General features: G+C 35.5%; 1 protein-coding gene across 6 annotated transcripts in view; it reads right to left on the reverse strand.

The window, feature by feature from the left end:
• Positions 1 to 18,918, reverse strand: part of LOC123312439 — a 100,586-nt gene that overhangs the window by 38,406 nt on the left and 43,262 nt on the right. For all 6 annotated transcript variants that reach the window (XM_044896869.1, XM_044896871.1, XM_044896867.1 and 3 more), the window contains exons 7-11: positions 16,119 to 16,445; positions 13,783 to 14,024; positions 9,997 to 10,320; positions 9,354 to 9,568; positions 7,837 to 8,001 (exon numbers count right to left, since the gene is read on the reverse strand). In XM_044896869.1, the coding sequence (XP_044752804.1) occupies positions 7,837 to 8,001; positions 9,354 to 9,568; positions 9,997 to 10,320; positions 13,783 to 14,024; positions 16,119 to 16,445 (1,273 nt within the window). The remainder of the gene's footprint in view (positions 1 to 7,836; positions 8,002 to 9,353; positions 9,569 to 9,996; positions 10,321 to 13,782; positions 14,025 to 16,118; positions 16,446 to 18,918) is intronic.

The following is an 18,918-nucleotide window of genomic DNA, read 5'->3' on the forward strand; positions in this document are numbered from 1 at the left end:
GTAGGATTCTTCGAAAAAAATAATGACAGTGTTCTAATATGTCAATGCTCTAAAAATGAATAAATCCTGAGTTATATGGGATTTTCTGAATTTAAGTCGTAAGAAGAGTAAAATTAATAGTATCTGTTTCATATCAATAATACATGGTCATAGAAAATCCAGTTCTCCAGAAACGTCTAATATAGGCCCTCGAACTTGGTACACCCTGTATATTTTCGAAAAGCTAGTTACTTTTTGCATAACCTCAGATTAAAATAAAGATACCTTCCTTATTCAAAATAAAGAATTTTTTTTTCAGCCTTAGTAGAAGAGATAACAAAAAATTGAATATGGATCCGTATTCCCAGTGAAAAAGTGTCTGTAGAAAGTTTTGATCCTTTAAAGATATTTTCGAAAATGAAGAAGCTATGACACATTTTTTAAATCGACAAAATATCAAAATTTGGTTATATCTTCAAGACAAAGGAAGATATTGTAAAAAGGTTTCCACTAATGGACTTTTCACAAATATGCAACACTGCAACAGGCTCAATTATTTTATTTTTTTTGAGATTGCTACAATATAGCACCAATCCTTTCGATACTAGCATCTGTTTGAAGAATTATGGGGGAGTTTGAAGCAAAAATTGCCAAAATAGGAGGCATCCGTCCACTTGAAATCTACATTTTTTCTCAGTAAATTATGAAATGGTTCTAGAATTCTACACTGATTGGAAATATATTTTTGATGAAAATATATTTTTCCAAGAAATTGCCCGATATTCTTTGTTTTTGGAATGAATGAATTTCATGGCTTTCACGTTATCATAAATCGGACGAATGGTATTATTTTCTATGATATGTTTCAGGTATTTTACTGAATTTTGAGTAAAAGCTATTTTATACCTATCTTTTACTCTGATAGGAATCGACGAGAAAGCCGAATTGATATCCAGCGCTGAAAACTACTTAACAATCTCTAGTTTTTTTTATCATTTCACCAATTAACAGAAAAGGTTGAGATTCCGGAACAACAATTTTGTTAAAATATAGAAAATCTATGCATAAACGTGATCGACTGTTATCTTCTTCATTAAATTCATTAAAATTCATAAACTTCATATTGTGGATCTAGTATATTTCATTTTTTTTTATTTAATTAATTTCTTCCTTTTTCTGCAATTTTTAGGTTTTCATCTGGAGTTAAACAAAATTTTTCAATACCATCGAGACTTATCAACAGGTCATATTCAAAATACTTCTGTTTATAACAATAACTTCAAGGAAATCGTCAATATTAATGATCTTCCATTTTCAATCTTACAATACTATCTGTTTTATCAATATCTACCCCAGGTTGTTCTGAACGTGCTCCTATATTCTTTGCCCAATTTTTTCGAAATCTTATAATTTATCATAGCAATATCAGCTTCAGTATCATATATACCTTCAATCATTTCTTGGTTATTTACCAACACGTCCAGTCGAATCAGTGGTATCTCATATCATTCCTAGTTTTTTGAATTCGATAATTCATCATTCAGGTTTTCATGAAGTTCAGCTTTATTAACTGCTTTTATTTTCTCTTTATTCCAACAAACGTCCTGTCTATGAAATCTGTTTGGTGAACCCAATTTTTCACAGATCTGACTAGCTTTTTTTTCATATTCACGCTTTGACTTTTTCTTCATCCCTACTGTCTGTCTTATGAAATTTTGTGTTCTCATCTTTAACTAATAACGTGTTTTTGAAAGGCAATGCAGCATTTCATTATTCAATTTATTCTGAATGAAAATTGGTAGACCAATAACGATTAGATCAATTAAAATATTTTCAGGCATGTGATAGTCACTAACTTTATTTTGCAATTGCGTATTCCGCAAAATTTCTATTTTTTTTCTTCGAAGTTTTTCACCTTCTATCTTAAAAACGAAGCGTCTTCAGGTATTCAGGTTCATTCAAAAAAAATTATTTATTCTTATGAGACATACTACCCATAGAATTTTAATAAACGTTTTGTGACACCCGGTATGATGGAAACGTCGACTTAATACCAAATTTATAGCGAATAATTTTATAGCAAAAGCTGTTATTTCATGTTCCGAAAATATTTTAACAATTATAAAAGCACTCTCCAGACGAAATAACTTGAAGCCAACCCTGTATTCCAGGCAGATGTTCGCTCGACAAACTACTCGATTCTGGCTTGTCGTCGTGCGGGAAATTCAAAATTCGATTGCCTCGCTCAAATACAGATATACGTTGCTAATCAGTCGGTATTAACACTTTGAGTATGGAAAAGGACTTGATTCTCACTAGAATTTTCCGCTCTACAACTTCTGTTCGAAACTTTTTTTGATAAACCTCCTCATTTTCGAAAATTTCGAGAAAAACGTGATTTTTCTAACATTTGCACGAATTTTTCAATGTTCCTGATAATTCTGACACCTGCATTTTCGACCATATATTTCTTTCATCGTTACAATCATTATATCAAAAATGCAGCTTATTCCGAGAAAAGTGATTTCAGAGCTGTGTTTACTGGACTAATGGTGTTTCAATACTTTCGGACCACCCTATAGAGAAATATGTGGGTGGGAATCTCTCCACAGAACACATACGTTCTGGATCCCCCACTTATCCCTCACCCTCACTGAAACTGAGGGAGGAGGAAAACGGAAATCAGAGAAGGGAAAAAAGTGCTGAAATAGGGGTGTCAATACTGGTTAAAACTATCGATAGTTTAATTTTAGACTTTTATTCTTTCACCCTATTCGGCAGACAGTACTATCGACAAGTCTCCAATACTGGCTGATGATGATTTTGAAATTTCCTGAAACTGAAACACCACCAATCTCTAGAACAAAATCAATTAAAAAGTGAAATAAACGATTTGCTCCTGCGTAAATTCTGGCACTAATTTGGGAGTGAAAACACCAAAAAGTTTCAGGAAATGCAGAATCCTCCCAGAATGAACTTCAATCGATATATGATTTTGAAAATCATGGTTTTCATGCCACTGATATGTGCTGATTTTAAATTGATGTAGCCGATATTTCATGAAAATCCATAATTGAACAGTTCAACTTTACCCACCTGAAGATGCGTACACGTAATAGTGATAAACGTGTCGTGTATTATAAGCGTAATATTCAAGGATTACGCATAGATTTTATTCTGTTACCCAGTGCTGCAACAAAGCTTGAAAATAACCGAGTTTTAGACCTCGATTCGAAATCGTCAAATCCAAATATCTTGTTAAAATATATATAATATATTTCATTCGAATATAGAATAGAAAAATGTACTGATTTCACACCAAATCTCTAGATCTGGACACATAAACTTTCATGACTTGAGCGGGTTTCGGAGAAAGATATTACACATTAATATTACATGTTATTGAAAGTGATGACGCCTTCATCTTCGATGGAGCGTAGGTATACTCTATTTGGTAGCCCTGACGATGGCAAATTGGCTAGCTCATTCAGATTGTAACACCTGTCGATATTCATATCGGCGGGTGGTATGCATCTGAATTAATTCTTATTATAAAATATTAATATCTTTGGTTTCGATAATGTCCAGGCCCTAAGATAACGTGAGTTGAAAAAAATTCGTCGTCAAGTAGGCTATGGAATTTTGAACGTCGATATTTCGCTTTTAAACGTAATTCTTACCTTTTGCTGTACTATTTTTCAGGTGAACTGTCAAGTTAGAAGTTTGCATTTTGAATTGTTGTTGAATTAAAATTATCAGGAAATTATAAAGATGGTTTCTAAGGACGTGTTAAAAGCATTTATCATTGAATCCTACTCCAAAATTGGGGAGAAAATAGAAGGAGTGTGGCAATATTTTTTAATGTTCCACCGACAATCCCAATGTACCTATATCCCAATGTTGCTGAAAGAATCAATCTTTCGAAAGTACTGTTATGCGATGCGTTGGCGATACAGGTATGTTCAAGCAAAAAAAAGTGGTGGTCGACCAAAGAAGAAAACCTCAGAGTTATTCAGCAATAATGAAAAAATGATGACAGAAGACAGAAGCTCCACGAACCTCTGTTCGGGTTTTATCTCAAGTGGCTGGAGTATCTGTTGGCATATTTTATGCTACACGATGTTGAATGAAAGATATCAGTTTGTTTTCATAAAGATTGACATTTATCAGAAAATTGAAAAGATTGATTATCTATCCTTGTAGCATTCAAAAAAATTGGAGTTCGGTATGCATTAGTCAAAGGCAAAATGTGGGACTTGTTTTCTTTTAATGGAACTTGAACAGTAGAACGTTATGAATAAGGAGAAGGCATAAATTCAATTTTGATAAATTGTCCAATATTTATTTTCATGTAATTCAGTTCTTTTGTTTGGTCATGGGTTTCCAGTAAACGACCAATAAATCAATTCAATATTTATAGAGAATTAATAAACATATTTAGATGCTAACTTAGGCTGAGCAGCTTATCCCCACTTCAATGACGGACGGACCTGGGAAATGTGTATGTATATGTATATTTATATTTACAGGGCGAGTCTTTGAATCGTGAAAATATTTCAGCAGGAGATTCTTGAGGTCAAATGAAACACTTTTTTCCTGTACCATTTTTTCCGATTCAGCCCTGATAAAAAGATATAGCCATTTTGAGTTTTCATAATGAGCTGTGCCACCCCTGGAAAAGCAAAATTATCTTCAGAACTTAATGAATCTGTGTGATACTACACATCTGTGGATCTTTTCAAAAGAGTTGCATTCGGTCAAATTGCCCAATTTTTCGAATTTCACAGATATTTTTTATTTTTGAAAGTCAAATTACTCGACAACTATATGTATTCCGAAATTCATTTCATTCGATAAAACCATCTTTGGGAACTAAAAATAACATTTTTTTATATTTTTCAACAACCTGTACCTTTTAAACCGAGCCGATTCGGAAAAAATGGTAAAGGAAAAAAGTGTTCCTTTTGACCTCAAGAATCTACTGTGAAATATTTGTACGTGTCTAAGACTCACTCTGTATATGCTATCAACTACTCAGTTTCCTACAATGTATGATGATAAAAAATATTATTGAAAATAGAGAAATGATAAAAGTTTATCACAACGCAAAATCGAAAATTTAATAATTTTAATATAATCGTTGTGCATCACACTGTGGAATGAGAAGAGGGCTTCAGGCGTTGCTAACCTTTCTCCAAATGCAATCTGAATTGACCCCTAATACTTTCTCCATTGGACTCCAGAATCAAGTTTTGTTTTTTAAGGAATGGAAATTCTTTTGAAAGATCTTCCGTAAATTTGCACTTTCTTTTTTATAATCCATCTCAAATAATTGAATTAAATTCAAAATTTTGACGGACATTTTGACGGACGTTTTCCAGTGACGGACTTCTTGGACGATTGACGGACGTCTGGTCACCCTGTTTTATTCATATTACTGAAATAGGTCGGTTAAAAGTTTTGCCAAGAATTTTTCCAACAGATTGTTTGGATTCTTGTAATCTGACTCAATGGAAGAAATGCTTTTTTTCCGCACTGGACGAAATTAGCTTTCCTTAAAAGTGCTTTTCTACTTTCCATACAAAATTATGATGTATAGGTAAATGTCATCATTGTTTACATTTTGGAAAGATGAAGTAATTCAAGAAAAGACCTACGTTCAGACACCGAATATCAACGTTTAAAATTCCATAGCCTACTTGACGACGAATTTTTTTGAGCGCACGTTATTATTTCGGCATTAAGTATATTTATTGGTCGATCCTTCGAATAACTTTCAGGTAGTCATCCCTTGCTGGTTTGAGGTATTTTTAAACCGGTATTTTGAAAGATTCGGACGCCACAAGGGATTCAAGGAAATAACGGTACATTATGTGGGACAACTAACGGTGTTTGAATGTACCGTTAGATATATATAACAGCTGTATCCGAATTGAAAGAAAATATTAGAAGGTTGAGAGAAATCAGGCCGATTGATGGTTTCAGGTAACAGGTAAGAATTCTTCGAGAGGTTACTTGGTATCAATAAGACCATGTGAAATTCTTGATTCAACAAGTGGTTCAAAAATGGCTCCCGATATTATTGTGACCTCTTTTCAAAAAGTGTGATGGACTGTTTTTTTTTCTAATTTTATAATTCATCTCACTGAATTATCGGTTTAGAGCAGCCATGTCAAACTCAATGTTTCAGTTGGGCCAAAAACATAAAGGACGTAGACTAAGTGGACCATAAAGCCTTATCAAGAACAAGACCAACTATCTTAACAAAAAAAGTATATTTATTGAACTACAAAGAAATAGGTACAATACCTAATCTTGGAGAGACGATCTACTGAAAATATTGACAAAAAAAGTAGATTTATAAAAGGTATATTTACTGAATTGAAAAAGTAAAATTATTACAAACACGAATTTTTCTTTTGAATGGGTGTGTCATTGAATCTCAATAACTTCCATCTGTAAGTAGGGGAAACTTTCTCAATATCGTAAGTGAGAAGGCCACTAAATAAAAAAAAATGGTTTTCTTTTCACATTCTGCTAAACGGCTTCCCATTTTTTCTGAATATTCGTAATTAAATGATATTGGAACATATAAACTTTCCTGATACTTCTTACAATTCGGAAAATGTGGAACTGTTTTTCCAACAGCAGTGGCTTACACTTGAAAGCCCTATAATCATGCATATCTGTTATAACTGGACGTGATCTTTGCCACTTCGTATTTAAGTCCGACAAGTGTGTGATATCTACCATAAATGAAGGTCTTGTAAAAACTGTATGTCGGATAATATGCTGACACCTATTTTTCCCCTTTCATGAAACAAGTGTATTTGTTTCATTTTCAAAACCGTTCCGAGAATCGTGAAACTTGAAAGCTATCGAACCTCAGCAAACCAGTAGTTTGTTTTTACAAGGAAGTGCAGAAATAAATTTTATATTATATTCCTCACAATAAGATTTTCAGTTACCTACTTTTGAATTATTCAGGCATGTGCGGACAAGTATCTATTAAATTATTCATTATTTAGATTGGTAGGTATACCTACCAATACCCCATATATTCTGAAAAGAAATTTTCAACTCTGTTTTGAAAATTACGAGGGCGTAGAAGTGCCCTAGATTCAAAGTCGGAATTTTATTCACTTCGAAATTGATACTACTTTAAAGATTATTAAACGATTATAACTGAAGGTAAACTTCACCACCTGATGAAGATGCTATTGTGATAGCAAAACGCTATCACGCTATTACGCTAAGTATATTCCGACTTTGAGAATTTAAATATTATGTGGCCCCTCTACGCCTTCGTAGAAAATCTCCTCAAAATTTCTTGAGCTATGTGATCTTCACAAACTATTGGTACCTATTGGTATTTCATATAACTATTTACTGAGTTTTAAAGAACAGATACCATTAAATATGAAAATGCTTATTACTAATACTCTATTACCATCTATCGGATTTTTCCAAACATGAACAGACTGACCCTCAGCTAACTAATTTAGTTAGAATGTTCATTGTCGAAAGATCTAATTCCTTGAAAAAAAACATCTAGCACGTCATCTCAATATTGTACTGGTAATTTGAGTGAAGTACATAGTGTTTCTAAACTGATGCGAAAGATTTAAGGAAGTGAGGGGATCCTTTCATATATATTTTTTCTCCGAGCCCTTGGCCATTGTATAAAGACCACTTTATACAATGCCTTGGCCTACCATGTTACTGAAATATGCGGATTGTGTTTCTGTACTCCTGTTACTGGAATCTAAATAACTCAAAATATAAACTATGGAAACAGTTGTACTTTCTGGTTCTTAAATTTTTAAATTTGAAATTAACCAAAAAATTGTAACTCACCCGAAAAAGAACACCCCACACATAGTCATTATAGATATGATAATGAGATGATCTATATCTTGTGCGGTCAAATCGCCAAAACCGGCACCAACTAAAGTAGAAGTTGTCCAGTAAATCGCCAACATGTATATAGACTGCGGCGTATGATATTGTTGAAAGGTGGATCTGAAATGAAAAAATTAAAAATTTCTATTCAGTAAATCAAGGTAACTTCAAAGCAGTCAAGTATCAAAGAAAAGAAGAACATATATCTCATATATGTAAAACTACCAACTAAAGAAAGTGTCCAGCTTTGTTCATTTTGAATCTAGTTTTCGAATTTTTCTGTTTGTAACAAGAAGAAGCATACTGATCCAAATGAATTTTATAAAACAAGGCCTTTACAAATGATCGTGAAATCGTAGTGGCGCCAATTTTGAAATTTTAGGATCTACAGGGTGGTCCAGATCGTAACCAAGAAATTTTAAGCACGTATTCTACATCAAAAATAAGCCCTAGTTTGTCATATGAACATATGTCGAGAAATGTTTCCTCTCCGATATACGGGGTGTTAAAATTATAGAAAAAAAAATGGTTTTTTATTAATAACTCCCACACTGCTTGATATATTTATATGAAATTTGTGAAATAGGTTTTGAGCGTCAAGGAGCACTTTTTGCATAATATCATTTTTTTTTTATTCAACCAGTGGCGTCTGTACTGCAGCGAGACTGAATATTTTCAGGTAAAAAAATGATACGCCGCTGGTTTTTCTGACAATAGAAATTACTTTTTAAACCCTTATTTAATTTGGAGAAAATTCGGTCTCTTGACTTTTTGCTGTACGAGGCACCGTTTCCGGTTAAGAAAATAAAACACATTCTCGTGCATGAAGAAATCGCCAAAATTTGATATGGTAGGTAAGTACATAAAAATAATAAGACTATTTTTGCTATATCAAATTTTGGCGATTTCTTCATGCATGAGAATGTGTTTTATTTTTTTAAGCGGAAACAGTGCCTCGGACAGCAAAAAGTCAAGAGACCGAATTTGCTCCAAATTAAATAAGGATTTAAATAATAATTTTTATTGTCGGAAAAACCAGTTGCGTATCATTTTTTTATCTGAAAATATTCAGTCTCGCTGCAGTACGGACGTCACTGGTAGAATAAAAAAGAAATGATATTATGCAAAAAGTGCTCCTTGACGCTCAAAACGTATTTCTCAAATTTCATAAAAAAAATTCAAGCAGTGTGAAAGTTATTAATAAAAAACTTTTTTTTCTATAATTTTAACACCCCGTATCTCGGAGAGGAAACATTTCTCGACATATGTTTATATGACAAACTAGGGCTTATTTTTGATGTAGAATACGTGGTTAAAATTTTTTGGTTACCATCTGGACCACCCTGTATAACTGTTTTTCTTTCGAAAAACATTTAATTGAAAAATATTTTTTTAATAAGTAGTGAGTAGTATTGACAGTTCTAATGTTTGTTTCTCTGATTTTTTGTATAAAGAAATAAAAGATATTTTACCTTTCTATCCAACAATCTCTCTTGCAAAACATCGTGTATTCTCTAATTTGTTTGCTTCCCATACCGGGAGGAGTAGCAATCGAGCCAACAATGAATTTTGGATCCAATTCTGTTATATGATAATATTTGCAGCTGGTAATCATTATGATAGCCGCACAAACGTTCAAAAATATTATTGTGAAGGGAACGAATTTGAGCACTTGCAAGTATAATCCCTGAAAAATAAAATGATTTGATGAATCTAGAAACTAAACTACATGATTTATACGAGGATAATTTATTAATTCACCCACAAGCAATCCGCTGAAAAATTATTTATCGGGTTTTATCCGAACGGTACGGTGCGCACATAGCGCTCTCAAATCTCGAGGCGGTAAGTGCCGCCGGCGCCGTAGGGTTGCTTTTCGGTGCGAAAATGAACCTTTCGGTAAAAACCCGATGGTGTGAAAGAAGTCTAACTCCTGAATTAACCTAGATATTTGCTAGTCTAATTTCTTCTGTACTATCGTTCATTTGTATGACATTTGTTTGACTTCTTCGTTGAATTATCAAATTATTTTCATAAAAGAACGTGCTCTTCCCATCAATTAAAATGAAACCTCTGCTTAAAACCTATATCATGTCTGTATAATCACGGACTCACCTTCGTTCTGATATTCATTTCGAGGTGATTGAAAACACTGGGAAGTCTATATGCTTGGAATATCTTGACCAATCGAACACTACAGTGCATCCAATGTGGACTCATCTTGTGTCCAAAATCCGAATGCCCTTCATTATGCTCGGGGACCAAGAATTTTATAATCAATTCCCATGGGAAGCATATGATGACATCGATAATGAACGAACCTTTCAGATAGTGGGCTGACGTTTTGCATGGGTGGATGACCAGTTGATTCACATCACCGTAAAAACCAACCAGAAGCATCAGGTATAAGTCTATATAAGCTATAATGTCTAGGATGAGCTGAAATTTCAAGTCTATAAGGGAATTATGTCCTTATCGAGATTTATTGTCCTAGAGAAAAGGAGAATATTCAGTAGGAAAGTAATAATCGAAACTGATTCAAATGCATAACACAAAGTAATGTGAAAAAGGGTGAATGCTGATTATGGCTTTGGTCTTATTTAACCTCAGCAGAGCAAAAGTTTATAGTTTGGTAAGAGAGTTACATTTCACTGCGACCTTAAGGTCTATTATGCCCCCCATCAGAGCTCTTCTCACGCCCTTTGCAGCTCGCCCTCCAGCTCCAGAGGACTTACATGGAAAAACCACATCAAATGTGCTGTTGATAAAACAAAAGCCGGAATGAGTAAACTTTATCCACTCATAGGCAGAAGAAGTCATATGAATAAGAACATCAAGTTGACGATGATCAAAACTATTGCGCGATCACAACTCACATATGGATCGGCGGACCCAAGACAAGAGAATACAGGCCACTGAGAATAAACTCCTTAGAATGGCGATGGATGTACCCTGGTTTGTTAGGAACAAACAAATCTACAAGGACTTGGAATGGGAACCAGTTACAGAATTTATGAAGAGAAAGGCGGAAAGGATATTCGACAAAGCCAAACAACATCCAAATGAGGAACTACGAAGATTAGTCGACTACGATCCAACGGAAGAAGCTAGAAGGTCAAGAACCTACCACCGAAGACCGAGAGATCAGTTAAGGATTTAAATATAACCAAAGAAGAGCTTAACCTATAAAAGCTATAGGCAGCATACAACTATCAACAGGACTATGATCGTGTGAGATTCCAGAAACCATAAGAGTCAACTGGTTAATAGGCAAAATGCCCGGAACCTATGAAGAAGCAGTTAAGCGTTTTTAGTGGTCTCGAGCTCAGAGAGTGAGAATCCCCACACTGTTCTCCCTCAGGAGAGGGTGTCTGTTTTGCAGATTTTCCCCCTGCTACTCCAAAAAAAAAAAATTATTTCTTCTATAATTTTCTCGTCTAAGACCATTCTGGCGAAGGCTTGCAGATGAACAGTTTCCTGCTCTTCCCTACATAATCTACACTCGTCAGTGACTGATAAGCCCATTCTGATCACATATATGATCAGAAGCCTTAAGAATCATAATTCCTTAGACTTCAGTATCCTGTGAGAAAGCTGGCTAGTAGGCGTAACGTATTATAACTCGGATCCAAATACTTCTTGGATTTTGCAGTTAAAATTCAGAAGGAATTTTTGAAATGATCCATTCCATAGAGATTCCTTCAGAGTTTTTCACTTTTGGTTTCTTCCTTATCCAGAAACTCCTTTCAATGAGTGAAACAAACTCCCGCCTTAATGGCTACTGAGAACATCGATATGCCCGTGTCAATTTCAGCATTGAAACTCCCAGTGTATGACTTCAACGAAAGCTGTCGACAAATCAGAATAGGTAAGTTTTAATAATAATAAAGAATGATCACGCCTAAACGGGAAGGCAATGAATACAATAATAAGGATAAATTCAGATGCATACAAACCGCTGATATGAATATCAACGATCTGTTACGATCTGAATTGAACTAGCCAATTTGCCATCGTCTAGGCCCCAAATGGAGTACGCCCCATCGAAGAAAAGCATACTGACCATGGTTTCGGTCTCATTTGATCTCATCAGAGCAACATAGCTTTTTTCTCCGATTGAGAACGTTTGGAATTGATGGACCCTTATTCAATACTGGCAAGCGCCAGGACAGAGACAAACTGTCTCTGGCCAGGGCCCAGGGGATTGAATCGGACACCGTTTCATACTGGGTGGCGCTCTGGGTAACTGTATAGTACTCAGTAGTCGCTGTGTTACTGGGTAGTACTCAGTAGCGCTTGCCAGTATTGAATAAGGGTCCATCAATTCCAAACGTTCTCAAATGGAGAAAAAGGCTATGTTGCTCTGATGAGGTCAAATGAGACCGAAACCAAAGATTATAGAGTTAGGTTAGGTTACTAGAGATATAAGGGTGTTTCCTATCTTCCTAACTCTATAATCTCTGACCGAAACCATGGTCAGCATCTGCTTTTCTTTGATAGGACGTACTTTATTTGGGGCCTTGACGATAGCAAATTGGCTAGTTCAATTCAGATCGTAACAATTGTTGATATTCATATCAGTGGGTGGTATGCATCTGAGTTTATCCTTATTATAGTAAGTTTTAATATTTTCTCCTACACTGAAGTTCATGTACTCGAGTGGTGTCCAACTGAGGTCTTGTGGCCCATTGTTCATCCACATGCAGTTGGTGAGACCCACATCCTGCTCAGAGCTCAGAGACACTCTAACCAGTATAACCATAATAATAGTGGGTGTTGGATTTCTAAGGTGTGTTGTTCTTAAGGTGAAGTAGTACATACGATTCGAAATTAAGACGATCGACATTGGTTACTTTACGGATGCTACCCCAAATACGAAAATGTGTCACATCTTTGAGCAATATCCTAAATTACGTACTGAGTCAGTTGAAAAGTAGAAATTACCACGTGAAAATTTTGCAATATACAATTTATCGAAATAGGTCGAAAAACCGTCGAAAAATGAAATGAAAATAAGTTTTATTGACACTAAAGTTCAGTTTTTTTCTCATAAAAACAACTAATAAAAAACAACTAAATCAAAAAAAAATTGGAAAAAATTGGAAAAAAATAGACGGGGTCACATCAAAAGGTCCTTTAACTTCAATTAAAAAAAATCAAGGCTTCACGTAAGAAATTGAAAGCGAAAGGAACTAGTGAATGCCGTTTTCGAATAGAGATTCTGGAGGTATTACTTTCCCTTAACTCGATAAGGTTAAACATTCAAATAGCACCAATGGCACAAGGGAAAACCAGTAAGGCCCATTTCCTTCTATTGAACAGGTGGCCAATAAATGCAACACCACCACACTCAGCTGCTTCCTTTCAAATTCCAGAAGCTTTTAAGTCTCAGCCTCAGGCTAGGTGTGAAACCTCATATGATTGAAACTACTTTCCGTGCACACAAAGCTTTCCTGCATTCTCCTACTAATTAGGAGTTGACATGTTCCTCAGAAAGGGATTCCATTGTTCCCTGACTATCACAACATACATTATTGTGATAGTGTTTCCCAGAGTATCTTCTGCTGATATATTCCAACTTGCAGATAAGAACAGCATACATTTCAGCCTTTTCACTCTGGAACAGTACTGTCCTAGGGGGCTTGACTGGTTGAAACGAGGTCTCACACATACCAGTCTCAGTAGACATCACAGAACTATCTGTGAACAAAGTAGGTTCTTCAGGCCTATTTGGTGTAGACCCTAGATCTCTATCACTAGCCGAACAGCGATTGGAAATTTCCTCAACAAAAACCAATTCAAAACAAACGACAAAAGAGAATAAGACTATAAAGCACTGAACACCTAATTAATCTGTCGAAGGAAATTGAAAGAATTCAGAAACAGAAACAGAAATCTCACCATTAGTGGATCCAATTCGGGAATATATGGAGCTTGTATCAGTTGAAACGGAATCAAGAGTGCGTATAGAATGGACGTTGTGATCCTGATTCCAATCCAAATTTTTAGAAACCATCCCTGAGGCAGAATGCAAACAGGCAATAAAACATATTTTATTCTGTAGAAGAAACCGAGCTCTTCGAAAGGCTGTTCGTAATCTTCTTCGTGTGTGTAGCAGTAATCAGGAACGTAGATGAAGGATTCTAAAACATAGATTCAGCGATTATGGGTAATGATAGAATTTTACAGCAAACTAGGTAAAATATTCACAATCACAACTCGGACTACTCGGAGGAAGTTCTGGTTGAAAGTTGAAAGGCAAAACATTTTGATTTAAAGATTCCGATCATTACCTCTTTGATATTGGATATTGCGAAGCTTTCCAGAGGTATTTTAGCTTCCAGATAAATATTCCCTATTAGGGATGATCATAGTTACTTGCCTTCTAACGTTAAAACGAACTATTATTAAATCAATGCTGAACAATGGTCTAGAAACTATAGCAATAACGAAAAAGTGGCAGTACATCTGAAAGGAGCTCAAAGAGCCATGGAAATGGAAATACGAAAAAAAAACAGAGTAACTGACATCTCGGAGAGAATTGCGAAGCTTAGGTGTGGACTGCCACAAACCCACTGGGGTGGCACAATTCGCAATGCAAAATGAGGACAGTCATTCATTCATTGCTGAATCTGGTTAATAGATCTACAAAAAGACTGACTCTATCGGTGCGATCAAATTTATAATTTCTTTCTTTTCTTTTTGAAGAGACCCAACCGTGACCTACAGATCCATCTACATTCTGGGCATGGATAGTCACCAACCAGATCTGGCCGCCGTTTTATTATTCTCGAGTATCCATTATAGCTGTGGACCAACGACCTCCACTGTGATCTGTCTAACCATAGCCTACTAGAAGTTCTAATTCTAGTCGTGGCCTCCTGGATTCCGAGCTCCCTCTGTGAATTCGCAGATCAGAGCTATTTTGGGGAGTCTTGAGTCTTGCATTCTCCTAATGTGGCCGCTCCATCTGAGTCGGGCCCTCGTTACTTCAGTCTCAATTGTTATACAACTCACGCGCTGCAAGAATTCTTCATTTGAAACTTTGTGGAACCATGTGCATTATTTGTCTTAGGCGCGGTTCTCACTGGAGCGATACGATAAGCGATGCAACAAGAGCAATCTTTTATCGCCCGATGCAACTTTTATCTTCGCAACACACCAGTGCACACTGAAGCGATACGATAACCAAATCAAGCGCTTAATTGTCAATCAATTACGAAATTCTATGCTACTTTTTCCGATTTGATTCTCAATCACCTTTCTGTCGCTGAAGCGACCCGGCATCTGTATCCCTCGAGCCGACGCGATTTCGATATTTATCGGTGTAGTATCGCGATCGCTTCAGTGTGCACTGAATTAGTTGCTTCCATTACGTTTGCACGGTTATAAGAGATCGGTGTCGAATCAGGGTCGGGTTGCTTATCGAATCACCTGTCGCATCGTTTATCGTATCGCTCCAGTGAGAACCGCGCCTTAGATGACGTTGCGTTTGTTCAAGCTGTTTAATGTGTCGTCTGTAGGGACTCCAGCTTTCGCTTCCGTAAAGAAGCGTTGGGAGGACAACTGCTTTATAAACAGCTGTCTTGGTTTTCAGATTGCGGTCGTGATTTTGAAACACTCTATCCTTCAGCTTCTAGAATGCCCGTGAAGCTGAATTGATTCGGTTGTGTATTTTTGTTTCCAGATTTACTGGTGGACGTATGTTCATACAGAGTGGCATTTTGGAGACCTCGAAAAACAAAAAGAAGCCTAGGAAGACCAAGAAAGAGATGGATAGAGATATAGTTGCTGTAGCAACAATGGATGAGCACAGCAAAGGCATGGAAGAATCTAGAAGAGGCCTATATTCGACACTGGTTGGAAGACGGCTGAAGAGAAGGAAGAAGTTGTACGTTTTTCACCGAAAGCCTGAGAAAAAAAATTACAATTCACAAAAAATGCCAATTTTCGATTCGAGATTTCATCAAAAACGCATTTCAAATGGAAACCCATATTTTTTGTCTAATTCTGATTGTCAACCATATGCTTCATAGTTCATATTGATTATTTGCGAGTAACGAATTCCAGTTCCAACTATTTATCTTATTAACAAATAACTCTCAATGCTGGAAATGGAAAATGGAATTCGCATCTGCGAAATTCATTCGAAGGTTTCGACAAGATCTCTCGATGTCCCAGGATTGAAAACACCGTGATATTCTCAATTTTGAGGAATTACTGTGAAGAAGTTTTACCCGCTACTGCTTTTTCGAACCATTCCTTGAAATTCAGCCTTTCCTTCCTTATTTTCGATTCACTCATAGGAGAAGTCTTGTAGTCCCATCTGGCCCAATTGGCCTTACATTCATCGAGAAAACCCAGACTTTCCGGAGGAACAGCCTTCTGAATTAGGGCGTTCTGCTTAGGAAATAAAGATATGGCAGAATTATAGAGAGAATCGCTTATTGCTATCAGCTTCACGTGGGTTATCGTCGTTATTTTATAGAGATTAGGCCATCCCAGAAGAATATTTCTTGTTCCAAATTGGGTGCCGGGTCCCAGTGTTTCATTACTTCCTGGCTCTGAAAAGGATAGGAAGCATATCAACTATCTCACGTCCTTCGCAATGTAGATATGAAAAAGGATAATGGGATGTAAGACAGCCAATGAAAAACAACCTCTTAATTCAGCGACGTTTCGTCCATATATTTGGAGTTCTTCACAGCCAGACCATTACAGAATCTTTCTTTGAAAAACTTATAGTGGTGACTCACACTTAGTTAATTGTTGTGGGCCAACGGTGTGGAATACAAAACATTGAACACACAGTGTATAAATAAAATAGTGTCCATATTTACAATTAAAATAATAAATTAGAACGGACATCACATAAATACAACAAATATAAACTAGGAATTCACATCAAATGGCAATTTCACCTCATCAACAGATGTATTGTATGATATCGCAATAACTATACAGGTTGTAATGCAAAACAAAGTATTCACGTTTATGTTATTCTCTCTTTCAGCCGACCCCTATTCACCCTGTATAAATTCAAAATATTGGAATACACAGAACTCAAATTTTGTGTATCCGTTCTGTCATTTACAGTAGAGTCAATACTTATATTTATAAAAATCATCTCACACACGCATCTCTGATAGTAAATGTCTTCATAGTCTAATATAAGAGCATTTTGAAAATCAAATGCGTGCAATTCTTCAAAATGATGTCTGGCTAGTGCCGTTTTGTCAACTTTATTACAATTTTTCGTCTGGCAGTTATATTTATGTTATATTATGTTATATTCTGAAGGTAGTGCCTGGTCTGTCCTATATAACTCCTTTCGCAATCTAGGCAAGGTATCTGATAAATTAAATTAGATCTTTGTAACATAGGGGTCTTATTTTTTAATTTATGGAATAACATGCTCACTTTTTTGTGTTATAGAACACTAATTGAGCCGGAATTTTATTTTTTTTGAACATTAGATTAAGTTTCAATGATAGTGACGGTACAAAAGGGAATTTATAATATTTAATCATTTCTTTGTTTTTATCATTGTCGGGTGGATGTGCGTGAATGTTATCTATTCTCATAGTCTGTGCTATAATTCTATTGACTAAATTCATGGGATAGTTATTGAGTTTGAGTACATTTCTCATTAAATCGTTATTCTCGTGGTGAAACTGGGGACTACTGAGGTTCCTTATTCTATGAATCAATCCCTTCATTACTGATAATTTCTGTTTAAAGTCATGATTCGAACAATAGTTTAACAATTTACCAGCACTAGTAGGTTTTTTGTTCCAACAGGTCAAAAGCTTACCATCATCCCATCTATGTACTATCATATCAAGGAACGGAATTTTCCGGTCTACCTCTTTTTCAACTGTGAACTGCAGTCTGTTGTGAAATGAATTGAAAACCATTACAAGTTCATCTATCTTATCTTCAGGGACTGCCAAAAATATATCATCAACATAAATCTTCAATATGGGTACAACAAATGATAATCTTTTCAAACATTCCTCAATTACAAAGTTCATAACAAACTTGGCTATAACTGGAGAAGCTGGGCCGTTCTATCAAGTTGACTATAAAATTTACATACCATCGAAAGAAAAATAGCTATTGTCAAATATAAAATCAACAATCCTTACAAATATTTCTCTTGTTAGGTCTGTATAAGACGAAATGTACCTCCACTTGGTCTTAAACATATCAACAGCTAATACTTTGGGGATATTAGTGAATAATGATATAACATCGAGGGAAACTAATACATATACATATCCATCTGGCAGTAATACAACACATTCGACATTCGACAAAACTATATGAGTTCTGAACAGTGAACACTATATACGAATGTAGTTGTCAACGGTGTAAGAAGATAATGCAAAAACACAGAGAGATCATATATGGGAGAATTGACACAATATACAATGGGCCTGAAACTAAGATTTGTCTTATGTGTCTTTCTTGAGACGTAGTTTTGGAGCCGTTGAGTTGTGTTTTTTCAAACTCTTGGATGTTATTGAGTCTATAAAACCATCAGTATGGAGCTTGTCAAGGAGGCAATTAGCATACGATTGAACTTTCAAGGTGGGGGTCTTTGTTGATCACCCTGTACAGTGTTTCGTCACTGAGCAAGGAGTACATTGAGTCCACGTATTAATCCTTGTACATTAGAACCGTAAAGTTGCCCTTATCGGATCTCATAACCAAGATATCCGGATTGTCCTCTGGAAATCTTCTAGTCCCATGAATTTAGTCAATAGAATTATAACACAGACTATGAGAATAGATAACATTCACGTGCATCCACCCGACAATGATGAAAACACAGAAATGAATAAATATTATAAATTCCCTTTTGTACCGTCACTATCATTGAAACTTAATCTAATGTTCAAAAAAAATAAAATTCCGGCTCAATTAGTGTTCTATAACACAAAAAAAAATGAGCATGTTATTCCATAAATTAAAAGATAAGACCCCTATGTTACAAAGATCTAATTTAATTTATCAGATACCTTGCCTAGATTG

Source organism: Coccinella septempunctata, chromosome 4 (genome assembly GCF_907165205.1).
Source record: "Coccinella septempunctata chromosome 4, icCocSept1.1, whole genome shotgun sequence".
Taxonomy (NCBI): Eukaryota; Metazoa; Arthropoda; class Insecta; order Coleoptera; family Coccinellidae; genus Coccinella; species Coccinella septempunctata.